This window comes from Nelusetta ayraudi, unplaced genomic scaffold, assembly GCF_046127955.1.
Source record: "Nelusetta ayraudi isolate G7.1 ecotype Tasmania unplaced genomic scaffold, CSIRO-AGI_Nayr_v1 ptg000048l, whole genome shotgun sequence".
NCBI classification, from domain to species: Eukaryota; Metazoa; Chordata; class Actinopteri; order Tetraodontiformes; family Monacanthidae; genus Nelusetta; species Nelusetta ayraudi.
The window spans coordinates 16775656-16793412 of NW_027466098.1; the positions used below are offsets into that span (position 1 = coordinate 16775656).

At 46.0% G+C, this 17757-nt stretch overlaps 1 protein-coding gene across 1 annotated transcript; it reads right to left on the minus strand.

The window, feature by feature from the left end:
* Positions 1-462: 462 nt before the first annotated feature.
* LOC142895574 (capZ-interacting protein) lies at positions 463-15092 on the minus strand. Its single transcript, XM_076036733.1, has 6 exons — positions 14935-15092; positions 6333-6419; positions 4875-4961; positions 4447-4515; positions 3234-3428; positions 463-2188 (listed from the first exon to the last, which is right to left on the minus strand). Exons 1-6 carry the CDS (start codon positions 14938-14940, stop codon positions 1799-1801), a joined length of 834 nt encoding a protein of 277 aa, XP_075892848.1. The 5' UTR covers positions 14941-15092; the 3' UTR covers positions 463-1798.
* Positions 15093-17757: the final 2665 nt, after the last annotated feature.

Here is a 17757-nt window from a genome sequence, read left to right on the forward strand (position 1 = left end):
GGAGAGGTCACCAAAGTTAGATCAGGCCATTAGGGAAAACGTTCATTCTGTTTACAAGCTATGTAAATAAAACCAGTGCAAGTCGGACTCATTGAAATCAAGGTGGCTTAATTGGATCCAATAGGTGCCAGGTCTCTCTGGGACTTGGTCTAAAGCACATACAAATGAGCTACCCTTACCAAAAACCTTTTAAATAGTGTTGTGAAGAACTACACAAAAAAGGAAATGAAAGGGGATTCAAGTCAAAACAACACGTCCACCCTTGATTTATACATCACAGGCATTTCCCTTGAGTTTTACGCAACGTTGTGAATTTCTCATAACCCCCCCCCCCGACACCAGCTCATACTTGTAGCATGCGCATAATTTCGGGGGACTTAAATTTATGAAGAAACATTTTGTTTGTTTTTTTAAAAAGTGATTTCTACCAGCAGAAGAGATGTGGGGCTTGGTTGAACACTCTTGGGTTAAACCTTTTAATGAAACTGTAGCGTATACAGTTGCACAGTCATAAACAACAAGAGCAAACCAAGTCCGTGTCATCTGCATTGTAGACAAGACAAACACTGCTGCTATTTAAACAAAGCTCGCTTTGCACTTGATGGTGGAACTGAGAAGACATTCATTTAACTTTCCTCATCAAAAGTGGAGAACAGAATGGGGCCAATGATCCAATAAAAAATAATAAAACATTAAATTAGAGTAAACAATAACATTAAAATATAGCAGCCAAAATTTAGGGGCACAAAAGCTTAATTAAAAAAAACAAAAAAAAAACAGCTTTTATACATACTGTACACGTTCAACATTAGCTGCATGGAAATTCTTAGATGCTCATTTTAAACAAAGTTTTGTTCGTCCCTGGAATAACTTGGCTGGAGCAGTGTGGCAACAAAGCCCTGGAGGGTGGGGGGAAAAAAACCCTCTGGTGCCCAGCATTGCAATCAGCTTACATTGTCTATGTTTTATACTCAGCATGTGAACATGCAACACAGGCACACAAAGTAACGCTACGCTCGTTGTAAAGGTTTTGGATCCACAGTTGTTTTTACACTAAAACAATAACGCATCTAGAAATGTCCAACGATGTCGGGTTTTTACGATTTCTCAGCTGTTCCGTGGCATATTTACTCTTTCAGCTGTAATACAAACATTTGCACAAAATGAGAAGGCTGAGCAAGGGAAGAAAAAAAAACAATAAAATTAGCCACTTTTAAGAAGCTGCAGGGTTTCAAAAATATTTTTGTAATTTACAAAACGCAAGACGAGCAAGGAAGCTGTCCAACGCAAGTAACAAAAGCAAACATACTGCACTGTAAATCTTAATTGAAAAAAAAGATTTTTCCTGTCACAGCTTTTTATTTTTGCTCTAACAGTATTATTGCTCTTTGCTACTCCAGCATTCCAACGTCTCTCAAGCGTCACGTACGTGGACACTTGTGAGAAAGTGTGTGACCCACAACAGGAGAGGCGTCTTAATCCTGATCATGCCGACTCTTGACATGACAACCATTTCCTCGACTGCCTCGCCACAGTTGGGACGCACAGCTGCCTTCAGAGGTTTTAGTCTCGCTCTGTAAATGGCAATGGAGGGTGAAAAGAGGGCCGTTGAACCTGACCCTTCACTTTTCAAACGTTAACTTTTTTTCTCAGAAGTCTTCTTGAGGCGGTTCTCTGATTTAAAGCGTTGAATAACTTATTTGTATATATTTCTCTCTCTCTCTCTCTCTCTATATATATATATATATTTTTTTTTTTAAAGATAAACATTCACAGCGTATATTTGGGCATTTCCTTTTCAGTGTTCCTCCTTCTCCTGGCCTTCCTCTGTCACATTAGCGCCACCTGCTGGCTCAGCAGGGCCGCATTCTGATGTTTGCTCCTCCTCTGGCAGAGTCTCCAAACTCAGGGCTGCTTCTGCCTTCCGCTCCTCCTGGAGATCCCCGCTGCTGTCGCCCTTCGCTCCTTCTCCCTCCGTGTTGTCACAGTCCCTGCCCTCGGCCTCTTCGGGATTGGCCGACAGCCCACCACGCTCGCCTCCTTCTGCCGGGCTGTCGAAAACCTGGTCCTCGTCCCCATTTTCCTGAGGCTTATCCAGTTCACACGGGGACAGCGTAGCATCCTCTCCGGTAGACCTTCTGTGCTGTCTCGTGGGTGGGCGCCTCTTGAATGACAGGCGCGCGCGGGTCTGTGCGGTAGAAGAGAAAGTTCACAACATCAGTCAGGAATTCTTTTCTTGGTATATATAAAAAGCCAACTCTGATTCATGAGATGGTTTAGAAACTCTTGTTGACATCAGTGGTTCTCAAAAGTTTTTTGGCCAAAAGGCAGCCCTAGAAATATTTTTTTCCCATCCATGGCACCCTTAAATTACAGTTTTAAATTTCACCCTCCACAGCTCATATTTATGACAATGTTTATTACATTTAGCTTTCTGGATTTTCCTTGCTTCTTTAACTATTCTAGCTTTATTAAGGGACAACATTGACTGAATTTGTTTTTTTAGATAGATACATTAAAATGAATTATTCATAAAGTAATTCCGTATTACACATATACATTTGGCAAATGTAAACGTGTATCACTATTCAATATAAAAACATTGAAAATTGAAGAGCAACTAATTCAAGAAATAACAACCACATAACATAGCCGACTGAAAACAAATCATCTTATTTTCCACCCATTCGTTTTTCATTATATTTTTTTCAGCCTCTTAAAACACTCAATGTGCAAATGACAATTTTATAAGTCAGATGGGACAATTCAAATGATTGCCTAATAATTCCAAAGCATCCACTTTGCAAACATCTGGTCTAGATCATGAAAGTATTGAATCCTTCCGAGTGTCCATGCCTAAGGTGGCACATGCATGAGGATGCGGCACAAAATGGTGCCCACGGACTCTAATGAGGCTAAAGGGATTAGCATCTCCAATCCCCTGAGCAGCAGCCTTCACGCACCACAGGGGCATCTTGCCGCAGCTTATAGTCTTTCTTAACCGGGAGATGCAGAGCGCCCACTGGGAAGACACGTCAACGCACACAAGGGCCCGCGTGTTCCGACTGTGACGTCACAGCTCGCTGGGCTAATGGCATGACGAGCACGTCGGGGGCCTCGGTGTGACAGCCATGGCGAAAGGTCAACAAAACCAGCACGTCAAGTAAAGTCTTGTAAAACTGATTTGACTGGTTTTAAGGATTTAGAAGTGAATCTCCGCCTCTCCCATTCACCTTGTTGAAGCTGGGCAGCGGGGTGCCCTCGGCGGGGCTGCTGAAGCCCACTGGCTCCTCCTCCTCGCTGGACTGGTGTGAGGAAGGGCTCAGCGGGCTGCAGGGTGTGGCGGGCGACAGCGGTGCCGGTTGCAGCTTCACCTCAGGGTTCTTGGCTGTTGGCAGCAGGGCGGTGGGCGACAGGGCAAGGTTTGCCTGCACAGGGAGAGAAAGACGCACCTGAAGACCGGAACACTGTAATCCCTTTGGCACAGTGTGTTCACAGAGGCAAAAACGAGACGGCGAAATTATACCGCAGCACTTTTTCTAAGCTTTCACATCATTTTCCAGAACAACAAGTGAATTAAAGAAAAAAAAATAATCCCCTCTTTGAATCATAACCAGGAAAAAAAAAAAAAAAACTAATACCGAAAATACTAAAAAAAAAACAAACCTATTGGGGGTATTGGGGGTAATAGTCAAGCAGTCAAAGATAATGTGAAGTCTCACCACTAATAATATCATAGTGCCCAGCTGGCACCTGTTGCCTCCCAACTTTGAGAGCTAGCATGCTAGCATGCTATTGATATCCATGGGGGGGGGACAAAACAAAACAAAAGCATCCCAACACCCGAAAGCAAACTTGTTGTTGTGGTGCCTCAAAGTTTACAGAGGCCTGAGTCCTACCTGCACCGGGGAGAAGAAGAAGAGGGAGAAGCGGCAGCCTTTTTGTCCCATGGCTGCTCGCCGACAGAGCTGCTCAACTGTGGCAACAGCAGTGGTGAGTTGGAGCCTCACTAGAGGCAGGGTGCCTGGTCCATGATCCCATTAGCTCGTTAATCTGAGCTCATTGAGGCAGTGGGGGACAAGCCTTTACCCTTCCCCCTTATCCTTGGCAGGCGAAGGTTGGGCTAATGGACAGCAGGTGGCAGTAAAGCTCTAAAGAATCTTCCCCAAGAACCGGCAGCGATCACTGGAGCCTTTATTATTAGCACATCCTGCTAATACTGGGTTAAACCGCCCTTAGAGCCTTCAGAACTGCTTTAACTGACAAGGTGTGAGAAACATTCAGAGATTTTGCCCCATACTGATATGATGTTGCACCAACTGCGTCTACATGCCTAAATGCACAGAGTCGCTGCCGCATGTTTAATAGATTTGTTTGCTTCACTGAGCAGTGAAGTTGCGCTCGTTCATTTTCTCCCTAAACATCAGTGGTGTCAGTTGTGGCTACCTGAAGTTTCTCAATGATGGGGGAGTTCTTCATCTTCATTTTGAAGGGATTTGGGGGGACTACAGGTTTCTGCAAAAAAAAAAAAAAGGAAAAAAATCAATACAGATCAATGACCAAATGTTTAGATTATTAAAACTATTAGAAAATTAGAATAAAAAAAAAAAAGACATACAAAAAATTAAAGAGCGGTGATTCATCTGGGATTATTCTGCATGTTGTGCTTTATTGTTTATGTTTTGTGGCCTTAACAGATGCTACAAAATAATTTACACTGCAAAAATGTATTTGACAAATGCTAAGAAAGAAGAAAATCAGCACTAAATGAACAAACACTATGTGTGTGACCATTAAAATGTACAGAATCCAGGTTTGTGCGCTTGGTTTTAAAAAGACTGACTGGCACTCTGGCAGCACTTTAAATTACTTACTTCACTTTGAGTTACACACGTTTCTTCATTATCTTCTTTTTGGTTTTTCAGCTTCAGGGAGGACGGAGGTCTTCTTCGAAACGGCAGCTGCAATCAGACAAATGAGATGTTAAAAGGATGAATTGGGGCCGATCATGCACACAACCTGTAATTCCTATTAAAGCAGTGGTCCTCAAACTTTCTGTCACACCCCACCTTGGAGGAAGAAAATTTTTCATGGGGCTAGAAGCCCCAAATTTGACGTGGCTGTGTCTTGAGGGATCCCGATAAACCTGCAAGTGGTCCCATGTCTCTAGGACAAAGTTGACTTTTGACTCCATAGACTTGCATGGCATTAGGGTTAGCGATAAGGCTGGAATTAGGGTTTGGGTTAGGGTTACTCCTGGAATTAGGGTTAGGGTTTTGGGGTTCCTCATGGGCTAGAAGCCCCAAATTTGACATGGCTGTGTCTTGAGGGATCCCGATGAACCTGCAAGTGGCCCTATGTCTCTAGGACAAAGTTGACTTTTGACCCCATAGACTAACATGGCATTAGGGTTAGAGATAAGGCTGGAATTAGGGTTAGGGTTACTGCTGGAATTAGGGTTAGGGTTTTGGGGTTCCTCATGGGCTAGAAGCCCCAAATTTGACGTGGCTGTGTCTTGAGGGATCCCGATGAACCTGCAAGTGGTCCCATGTCTCTAGGACAAAGTTGACTTTTGACCCCATAGACTAACATGGCATCAGGGTTAGAGATAAGGCTGGAATTAGGGTTAGGGTTAGGGTTACTGCTGGAATTAGGGTTAGGGTTTCGGGGTTCCTAGAAGCCCCAAATTTGACGTGGCTGTGTCTTGAGGGATCCCGATGAACCTGCAAGTGGTCCCATGTCTCTAGGACAAAGTTGACTTTTGACCCCATAGACTAACATGGCATTAGGGTTAGAGATAAGGCTGGAATTAGGGTTAGGGTTAGGGTTACTGCTGGAATTAGGGTTAGGGTTTCGGGGTTCCTAGAAGCCCCAAATTTGACGTGGCTGTGTCTTGAGGGATCTCGATGAACCTGCAAGTGGCCCCATGTCTCTAGGACAAAGTTGACTTTTGACCCCATAGACTTGCATGGCATTAGAGCAACATGGTTCTATTTAGAAAAACAGTCATACACTGAAATTAACCTGCCTTTTGACATTACAATGCCCCTTAAACACAGTTTTCCTTCCCTTGCTAGTCCTATCACCCAACTTTTGTTTTATTATTTACACCAACCTGCATGTAAAGGGACAAATTACAAATAAGCATCTCCATAGTTGGCCGTCACCTGGGGCAATAAGGCTCCAGCTGATTTGATGAATGTGTTGTCACACAAAGTAAAAACGGATGGTACTGAACGCAACTCACTGCAGCTCTAGCAGTCGTTCGGCTCCAGTGTGTACCAATTCAACGCAAGAATAAACTAATGTCACAATGTGTGCCGTAAAAGTACCTCATCGTTGGACGTGGGCATCGGCAGGATATGACCCTTGAACCTCCCTGCCAGCTCAGCCACAGACACCTTGGATGGAGAATCTTTCTGAAATAAAAACAGAAAACCATTTAGTCAAATAAATGAGTCCTCCTTTTGAGTAGCTTTACTTCACTTATTGTTTTTAAAGCTTTTGGAACACAAAACATCTTGATAAAGGTTGTTTTTAAAATAGAAATCAACATTTCTGATGGACCACATTTTAACGCGCTGGTGTGCACATGGGACGGCTCAAGGCCTGAGCAGGAAAAAAGTCTTCAACTAAATGCAGACAAACAAGTCATTTAACCACAGCAAGACCCTTCCAGAGCCAAACTGTAAAGTCCCAGAGCGCCCCGGGACTGTGGAGGAAGACTGCGCTCTTACATCAAGAGTGTGTTTCACTTCCCTGCAGACAGATTGAGAAAGAGAGTGGGAGGAAGGGTTGGGGGCGGAGGGGGGGGGTGAGTGTGGGGGGGCGCAGACGTGCACTCTGGGCGTGAGCTCAGCGCTGTCCTTGAAGGAAGGCTGATCCTCGCCTCGCCTTGAGAAGAGCGTTCTTTGTGAGCAAGGAGACAGGAAGTGAGGCCCTGTCTTTCTCTGCAGCTGGTTAGCATCACGCTGCCGCAGCCTGTGACAGGACAGGCCGAACCCTTTGCTAGCCTTTGCACTCTTATCTCTCCCAGCGGCCCCTGTGGTCTCAGCCTCTCCCACTATTCCTGAACTGATAGCCCAGGTTTTTTTTTTCCTGCACACTGTCCCCTTTGATGGCGTTTCACTTGCACAGCCACAGCGATAAGTTAGCGAGTAGGACAAAATGAGTAAAACAACCAGCAGGGGGTGTGTCCCAAATTGGTGTTGGAAAAGAGGTGACTTTTTTTTGTGTGTGTTCGGCAAAACGCTGCAACACATAGCAGCTACCCACATACAGCTAATGTTCACCTTTGCAACAATAACAATCATTTTGTTACCTCGAAACTCTTACATTTCCTGTATAAGTGGCTTTTTATTGGCTATCTCGCAGATGGATACGACAAAATGACAGTCACGTCATCTCATGGAAGCTTTAACAAACCTTCCATCTGCTGCGCCAGGTCACAGCTGTGCCAGCACTGCGCCGGTTCTCCCGTCACCATGTGCCCATTTTTTATGGGCTGCCATGTGGTGCTCCTCCCTTTTTACACTACACGTCCTTTCCGTCCATATTTTCGTTGGGTGCCGAAAAACAGCTGAAGCCCCTCCTCGCAGCTGCTAATTCGGCCACATTTCCTGGGTGTGTTCTCCTCCCGTCTGCCAGAGCAAGACAGGGGCCTAGCGTGCCCTCGCAGACATTCCCATTCCAATTATTTTCCTCTCCCCGCTTCTCGTTCACAACATGAGCTCACCACCTTGCAGCCTCCACCCAAAACTTATGACAGCATCGGCTCGACCCTCAGCGCGTCCCTCCCGAAGCCTCTCTGAGGCGCCTTTTGTCTCCAAATCCACATCTCAGCCCCCTTTTTCCTGAGTGCTCCCTTTCTCATCCGCGATAAATAGTAATAGAGTGGGACCACCCACCACACGCACGCACACACACACCATTATTTTGTGGCTAATTGTTTAACTCTTTCCTGTCCTTCGAGAGCAGAATTCCACTTCCCTGAGAGAGCACGAAAGCGTAGTCACAACAGTGCGGGTGCGAGGAAGCGGGGCTTTGTTTAAATTGCTGCTCAAATGTTTTGGGTTGAAGAAAATCAAGGTTTTAGGTTTTTCCATTGTTCGGCTTCAGCGGTTGGTTTGAATGGCGCACGCAAAGACCATCAAGCGGCAGCCCTGCAACAGAAACAGCTCAACATTATATTTGTTTTTTTAGAAACTTGCCGTTGTTCCAGGAAAATGCAATTATTTTGGATTCTTCAATTGCAACAGCATAAATGATTTTAAAAAATAACTTTAGTATACTAAGTCACATCTGTTTTAAACAAATCAAATAATTTTCATAGCTGAATATGGTTAAGTTACGCATAACATACAGTAGAAAACACTTTTGACATTTAATAATACAATTATGTTGTTCTGCTATTCCAATACCCTTTTCAAAAGTTCAGATTAGACGAAAGATTTAAATTTCCACTCGGCTGCTCCTAAACAACAGCTTTAAATGGCAATACGCAATACAATTTACAATTTCATCGCTACATGTCAAAGTCTTGCACTGCATGTCCATCAAAACAAACCCGGTCCCCGCACATCCTCAGCGGCCCACTACGCAGCGCGCTATTGTCCGTTTCTTTTCGGAATGAACTCAAGGGATTGTGAAATTCACTTATGAGAATCAAGTGTCAGCTTATCAGTGCTGCATAGCGTTAACCGAGCTGGGATCCCAAGCCCTGTGGAAATAGTGGGAAACTTTGGTTCACTGCGGGGGGAGCGGGGCAGAACTCTATATTTGGGGTTCTCGGCCTGGGAAAAAGCCTGCGAGCTGTGTGGGGCGCCTGGATCACGGCTCCGCTCTGTAACCCGTCAGCTCCTCAGAGGGAAGCGCTCGACCACATCTGAAACATTCTACTGTAAAACATGCGGCGCGGCCGATCATGTCTAAACAAGGACACGGCGGAGAAAAAAAAGAAAAATCAACTGTCATTTGAGGTTCTGAAAGCGGGGCCCGGGGTCCTTGACGGCGAGAGGAAACAAGCTATTCCTGGACTCTCCATCCTCCAGACATCCATCTGGAATGTCACTTTGGCTTTACGGCGACATGGCACAGACCCGACCCGACACCCTGGTATCAATTTTTGTTTATCGACTTCTACTGTATAATGGCATGACACAAACAGTTCATTTGGACTTGTAGGGACCCAGCCATCAAAGGGAAAGTTTAACTGATCCGGACTACAAAGGAAGCTCAAACTTTGAGTCATGAAAAACATAATCAAATTGAAGCTATTATACAACTTAACTAGAAATTTTAATGAAACCCGTCTGCCTCCATTTATCTCTGGTTGGACATTTCAGGAATATTTGCTGGTTTTTCCCAAATCCATTTCTTGGGGGCGGGGTGGAACTTCACTGGAATTTAGTGGTTGGCTATTTTCTGGTTACAAAATATAGATGCAATGGGAGATGTAGTTTAAGGTTGATTTATGCTTTAACGCAGCCCAGACTTTTATTTTTTTCGACAATCTTAAGCTGCCGGATTTGAACTAGTGGAGTTGGTCACATGATCGCGACAGTATGAGCAATATTTAAGCAGTGTCTTTTTCATATGTCGGCCAATATTAAGTTACACGCATCTGTGAGCTGTGGCCGGGGTACATATCGGATAATATGAGCAGCGTCTTTATTTCAAGTCTGCGGCCGGAGACACGAGGTGTGCCGTACGACCGGCAGACGTTGGGACGGAACACGGTGCATTCAAATAAAAACAGATTACACAAAGCCCACCGTTGTGTGGCCCCCACCCCTCAGATTCATAGTTCCACAGGCAGCGGAGGAACGAGCACATGATGCGAGCCTGACGCGCCTGCTCCAACGCAACAACAACAACAACAACACGAGTCCGAGTCGGAGCCGACGAAAGTTCGACGTCTGGCTCAGAGTCTTGTTGAACTCTCAGCCCACTTGAGCTCTTTCCGCTAAGCCCCGCGCTGCGCAAATCTGCGAAAGCGCAGATAAATAAGGCCTCCCGCGGAACAGCTGCTTGGTGAGATCTTGCGAGCTCCGGAGAGCCGAAAGCCCTCAGAGTCGGCAGATTATGTTTTCTGGAGTCAGCACCTTCAGCTGAACGGCCGAGGTCGCCGCAGATTTTCCAGGAGAAAGAAAAAACAAATGATGTGTGAAATCTTTTTGTCTGCGCCACTTTCCCTTCCCCTTGGCTTTTCGCAAGCTGCGTACACCTAAGAAAACAGAAATGAAAAAAAAAAATAGAACCCAGCAGGATAATGGACACACGCTCTCTTAGAAGGGCCCAGTGCAGCAGGGCGGGGAAGGCGCTTATTAAATTAAGCGATAAACATCCGCAGGGATGGAGACCAGATCCAGATGATACGTTTCCCCAGACACAAATATCGCCTTTTAATGCGACGCGGCCTCTAACGAGCTAAGACACCGAGACGCCTCTGAGGTATGTCGTTCATAACCGCGACGTGAGCCGCGTGACAGGGTCGGCGTTGAGGGGACGCCGCCTGGTGTCAGTCAACCAGGGAGGGGAGGTTTTTTTTTTGAAGGGCAACCACAAAGAGGACACGGAGCAAAAGAGGCGTATCAGAGTCGTTCAGAACCTTCGGACGCAAACATCTGCCGGCGGTTCCACGCGGCCTTCTGCCGTTCTCATCCGCTCAATCCGGGGGCCACAAAAGCCATCTGGTGCGCGGATCAGACGGCCGACACGGGGGCCGAGCGACTGATCAGCGTCACGGGGGCTGACATCCGAGGCTGATCTGGGACGCCGAGCAATTCCCGATCAAATACTGGGGGAGTGGGGGGTGGGTGACGTGTGTGGAATGCCATGTATTCCAACGAAGAGGAGGAGGAGGAGGAGGAGGGAGGCGGTGTAAATCCGGCAAAGACATGCCGTCATTAAAGAAAGTTTCATACATGATGAGCCGTCGATGCACAACCCTGGACGCCACATGAGACATTTTCCAGTCCTGCTGGATTTACTTCACATGTATGTCTGGCAGAGAGCGCAATAAAGATATCATGTGCTGGAAACTGGAAGCGTGATCATAAATTATGTCATGCGTCACTGGGTCTAAACTCCCGCCAAACCTGGCTGCACGGGAACCAGTTTGGCACAGAAAGAGAAAATTGCAATTCTTTGATCTTTTAAATGTGAAAACATTAGCAGACACGACTGCGGCCTCCATGCTAATCTCATTAGCCTTCATCTCCAGCTGATGTGACGCAACACTAAGATCCAGTGTAAAATGCTCATGGATTTACGTTAAGATTATGCAGTTGCAGCTTCATCTGCCACTGGATTATATATACATTTTATGTTACAATGAAGTGCAGTTTAAATAAAGTTCCTCTGCCCTGGATCGTTTTGAGATGAATTCCAAATGTCGGATTTAAAAATACTTCAAATCTAGCAGATTGAAGAGAGAATTCACAACGGAGTAGCCATTCAGAGGCGGCCCTTGATATCACAATAAAGTGCAGGGCCGGGCGCCAAGGCAGTAACAATGCAGCAGGGACTTCTGGGGGAGTAATGATGTGTTCTTCATTTTCCACTTCCACCGACTGCCTGACTCACTGGCTTCAGACCTCAGTGCATGTCACCCAGGTGTTCATACTGTATGTTAAAGAAATAAAACCATACAAATCTGCAGGTAAGAGCTTAAAGGGATATTTCACTCAAAATCACTCGCCCTAGTTGTCTGTGGAGTTCAAATGAGCCAAAAATTGTCTGAAATATCCAAGTATTCAAATATCCAAGTATCCAAGACCTGTCGGGGGGCAAAACACGCCTTGATAAAATGTTCTGTCCAAAGTTAGTCCAGCTGTGTTTTCTAGCCCACCGTGTATCCATGATGTCATCTCCTCTTAATCTTTTCGGGGCCCACCCTCCACCCTCCATATCTCTCTGACCCACACACTGAGCATGGCAGCGACTTGTAGCAGATAGCACGACTCTGGGAAAGTGGCTACAGGCAAAACACAGAAAGAACGAGAAGGAAAAATGTTCAATTTGCATGTTTGATTGGTTGTTAAGGAGCCGGGAGCAGTTATATAAGGTGCAATGAACCAAAGTTCCCGTCACGCCCTTTACTTGTCAGAAAGAGGAAAAAAAAAAAATGCATTTCAGGCATATTTTGCAAAACTGCAACAGACACATTTTACATCACATGACATGATCCACCAAGTGTGTGTGTGTGTGGGGGGGGGGGGGGGGGTTGAGAAGGAATCAATGTATTTTTCAAAATGATTATAATATATTTATAAAACAACACCACAGATATCATGGCAAATATTATGCTGTGTTACACAGTCTGTTTAAGAAGAAACCTCTGCTAAAGCAGCGACACTTCGATGGCAGTTAGCAAAGTTGTTTCAGTGGAAATAAACCTGGCAAAATTGAGAATATCCACTGGCATGCTGTTTTCCGATGATTTAATGCAAGAAAAGAGGAGAAAACAGGGTTTTTTTTCGCCACATAACATCATCCACTGGAAACGCTGGCACTTGGCAACTATAACATCATAAAAAAAATACTGCTTATGTTCTGCGCAACTCCATTAAAAAAATGGAAACCCCGTGCAGAGTCCTGTGATGGACGAGCGGCGCAGGTGACGAAATGTAACAACCGTGATGACAATAATCATAACAGCGCTAAAGTAAGCCATTAGCTACAGCTACAGTGTCATTAAGCAACATCTGGCCGGCGGAGCTGCCGTGTTATTATTACTCTCAGCTTTACTACGGATTACATAAGAAATGTGCCTGCCATATGTTTGGCAAACCTCGAGAAGTTGCACCGCAACACTCTGACGCTGTGGTTTTGTTTTTTTCCATCAAAGGGAAGCACCACCCTCCCCCCCCCCCCGCCCTCACAGTCCTGCACACACACTAGTTCACATTCTCAGGTGCACGCCCACACACACACACACATACACACACAGAAACATGCAGGGTGTTGTGAGTTTGAGAGTTTTTGTGAGTTCACCAAATGTAAGAATTTCCATGAAGGAGTGTCTGAGCTCCCCCATTGGTAAGAAACACACGGCCAGCTGTAAACTAACATGATGTCATCAGAGCGCAGACAGTGGGTGTGTTAATAGACGCTTTTGGCTGAAACACACATTAAAAAAAAAAAAAAAGAATCGGCCCTGCGTAACAACAACAACGGCTTCAGTTGAAATGCTTTTCTAGGTGTCAGCAAAGCAAAAGGCACAGTGCTCGACGACCTGTTTGCTGGGAGCAAGAGCAGAAAGCATCAGATTTACTGTGTCAGAGGCAGCGCCGCGCCGCTGTGCAATCAGCCAAGCACTTGCGCAATCGACAAAGTGGTTACGGATCGACACTCGACAGGAAACTTTAGGGACGCACGCTCGTCGGTTGGTGCACGTGCAGCGGCCAACACCTGCACGTGCACCTGATGGGGCTCCTGGGCTTTTCGGATGCACGCTGGTTGCAGCGCTACAGGTGCGCCTGAGGTGCGTCCGTCTGCACAAGCATGTCGGCAACGTTTGTGTCGTTACTCTCACTGCCAGGAGAGGGAGACAGAATTTAAAACTCGTGCAAAAGAAATTCGATGCTGAAATTTGTTCAGATTGAGCAACAAAAAAAAAAAGCAAAATGCTGCAACTAGGGGTTTGATTTGCTCAGGCTCCTTCTAGGGAAGAAAGACAAAATGTTCCTCGTGAAATATCGCAGGTTGACCGTTCGTTTCCTCCCCTGGCAACAGGGACAGACAGTGTAAGAGTCTGCTGAACAGGCCTGAAGTGCTTCTCAGATTGCGAGCAGGCTGGGAGTGCAGGCAGAGGTCCTGTGGTCCGTTACTAATGTGCTGCCTGCTCACGTGCCGTGCGGAGCGAAATGGGTGTTTCTCTTCCTTTTTGCCGCATGACATTGAATACTTGAGAGGGACGTTAAAAGGTCTGAAGGAGCAGCTTGTTTTGCAGGGAGGGGGCGGAGGAGGAAGAGGAGAAGGAGGAAGAGGGGGACACTAACCTGAGAGCAAAGCCTGCAGGAGGAAGAAAAAACACGCAAACGCGTGTGGAGAGACTGGAATTGGAAGGACCAGCGAGTCCATAAAGAGGCCTGATTCATTTTAGCAACTAGTGAGAGTCGGTGGCGGGACACTCGGCCTCTGTGAGAGTGCGGGCAGAGCGGGGGTGGGAGGGTTGGAAGGAAGGAGCGACCAAATGATGGTTTCCAGTCGGCGCAGAGAGACTCAGAGTGACGCTCTGTCAGCTTTATTTACTTCCTGTCTGACTGCGGCTGCTTATTATGAAGCCTCAACCACAAATCTGGCCCGGCCGCAGCAGACGGAGGCTCGGGCAGGTTCACCAGGCAGGTAGCAGAGAGAGCGGAGAAAAACACAGAGCACCGCGAGGCTGACAGGTACACACGCACGTGTGCGTGTTTGGCCTTGAGGAATTTGTAGGTACTTTGTTTACATTCCAAGAGTGGAAAACAAATTCTATAAGTCTTTCACACACAGCTGACTTGATCAAACTTGCTTTGATCAAGAAAGTCATGATTCCACCGAGCGTTCGTGTGTCAAGTCCCCTCTGTGAACTCTCCAATTACGGTTAGGATTAAATGCAATTACATGCAAAAAGTTCAATTAAGATGACTAGAACGGAAACACACATGCAGATACAGTCAATAACCGGGTGAACTTTGCAGACTTACATTCATGAAAGTCTTTTCAGAGAACGTCCAACTGCCCTGCGAGCAACATTAACTTGAGTGGTTTTTAATAAAAACACCCCAAAGTCTCTCAACTCGATCTTGTGCTTTAATCTTTCAATTCCGACGCACCAGCGCCGGATTTAAATTAAAAGGTGAGTTGGAAAAGTTTAAAGATTTTTTTTTATTATTATCATTATCATTCTTTTTCCTGAAAGTGCGAACGAAAGTGACGGCCGGTCGTTACCTCCATCCTGAGGAAAATCTCGCCGCGTGCGTGCGTGCGTCCGTCCGTCCTGCTCCGCGCGGTGCCCTCGTCTGCGCGTGATCAGAGCGGCGTCGCCCGTGTTTCCATCCAGAGCTGCGGGCAGCAGCGGCGGCAGCGGGAGGAGGCGCCAGTTTTAAGCGCATCTGGCCCCGCAACACGGCTGTCAAGTCACGTTGAGCAATAATGAGTAAGCGTCCCACTTCCGCACAAGACGTTCAAAATAAGAGACACTTGTGAGAGTCGTCCTGTTTTAGCATTTTTTTTTTTTAAATTAATTAATTAATTTAATGATAACAATAATGATAATAATATCATGGGGTGGGCCGTTATCACATTTTACAATATATTAAATGGTATTATATTTTTATATATTTAAAAAAAAGAAAAAAAGAAAAAAGAAATGGAAATAAATTGATGTAATTAAGTATTTAGTTTATACCAATAATCCATTTTGAGATAGCATCAACTTACAAAAACAGAAAGGTCCATTTTGGCAGAAGAACCCAAGGAACAGGCTCAGCTCAGGAGTGTGTTTTATTAGAGAGTGAACGTGAATACAGAAAGTTTAGTGAGTAGTCTATAGGGCTTTAAGGAGACTGAAGGCCGACTGGTTCAACTGAGCATTTAACAAAACAGACTGAAAGACTAAACGTCTCCAACGGCAGGCCTTCTACTGAAACACCACAGTGTGATGAAGCGGCCAGAACCTGAAGGTCAGAGTGGAGCTGATAAACTGAGCTAACGAGCTGACGAGGACCAGGTGGGCTTGATTGCTGAGGCAGAGCAGGTGTGGATGTTGTCCCACTGACAGAGCGGTGATGACTAAAACACAGCAGAAACATATAATTACATCACACAAACAGGACATAAACGTTGCTTTTCCTTCAGCCAAACAATCTGTAGCAGCGAACATCGTGCTGCACGAAACACGAAACAGTTACAAAATCACGCAGACGAGCCAGAAACGTGAAGCACGTGTGCAACTCTGTCCGTCCCACACCCTGCGGAGTTACATCACCATGTTTTTAGCCCTTTTCTCTTTTTCTTTTTTCCCTGTCTGGCTGATGGAAACCACCTGCTGTGACATAAGTGCTTGGACTGCAGCCAGACGGGAAACACCTTAAAGGTCCCCGAAGTCTAATGTGGAGGAACAACCACGTTCTGCCCAATTTACGTTTACTATAACAAGCTCTTAAACCTTTTATATCTGCAGCAGCAGGAAAACGTCCAGCATGTTTTTTATTGGGTTTTTATTTCGAGCGTGCTTTTATTTTGGAGGCGGAGGCGCATCTTCATGTCCTCTTCGTACTAAGCTGTGTGAGTAGTTGTTTCAACAGTGTCCGCTGTCCCGCAACCACAATATTGTCGTACTTTCTCCTGAACTCGGGGTCTCAAAGGTTTGCTGGAGCCTGTCTGAGGATCACACACACGCCTATGCACAATTTAGACTATTTACATTTCCCAATTAGCCTCCCGTGCATGTGTTTGGACTGTGGGAAGAAGCCGGAGAAAACTCACACAGACACAGCCAGAACATGCAGACTCCACACAGGAAGGCTCCAGGCCTGGAAATCTAACCCCCAACCTTCTTGCTTTCAGGTGACAGCGCTAACAAAAACACCCTAAAAAAGTGTATGCTTTATTTTCTGCATTTTATTTTCTGCATTGTCTGTAAATCAGTCGTTCTCAAACTTATTCTGTCACGCCCCACCTTGGAGGGGCGTGACAAAAGCCCCAAATCTGACGTGGCTGTGTCTTGAGGGATCCCGATGAACCTGCAAGTGATCCCATGTCTCTAGGACAAAGTTGACTTTTGACCCCATAGACTTGCATGGCATTAGTGTAAATACTCAGTTTCACCTCTTACAAGTTGAGTTTTCGGGCCAAGCCTAACTACCAAACCTTCTCTATTGATGTGTTGCTTTGCCGCCCCCTATAGGCCTCATTAATCTTGTGCACTCGGTATCCAACTCAATGGATTCTGCAGCTTCTCTTCTCTTCTGCTCTTCCATTGCAATTTCAAGACACTGCACAGTGACCGAAACCTAAAAATAAAAAAAATAAAAAACACACAGTTTGCTTCTAGTCGCTCACCCATATTGAAGTTGACCTCTGAGTCACCCCCTCATCCGGACTCAGGGCAAAAGGAAGCAGAGTTAGTTAGTCCAGTGTTTGGGTTTTTTTCAGTGTTGGAATGCAGAGGAGTCGTCTAATGCAGCACGCAGCTGCAGGAAAGGTTGGGTCTCCTGCTTTGCACGCTGACCCACACATGTTCCATACATTAGGTTGCTTTCAAGTCCCGCAGGAGGCCACCGACCGCCCGACCACTCGACTGAAATTTTCTTGAAAATAAACCAAACCCTAAATGAGGCTGAATACTGAAAACCTCTTTATTTCACACTTGTTTATTCATCAAACAGACAAGAAGAACAGCAGCAGCTTTTCACCGGCAGGGCCTCACAAGATTTGCCGTCACTCGTGCGCACTTTTCCTCCCCCCCCTCCCCCCTCCCTCCAAGTAGATGTAAATTAGCCTCTCATGGTCGGTGCGCATTCGGCTGAACAACGGAGGCTGTTGACTTGAAGTTGGAGAGGAAGACACGCTCGCTAATGAGGCGCAGCTTCATTAGTGGTGCCGGTGCCGCGGGAGCGCCTGCTGGTTGTTAAAACACGAGAAGCCGTGTGTGGTTCCTGTTGTTTCCTTTGCCGGTGAGCTGTGACGGCGACGGCGCGGGATGAAAAGTTGGCGAGGTGGGACCGGATCACACGTCACTTTTCAAAAGCAGGAGGCTGAGAATTGTTT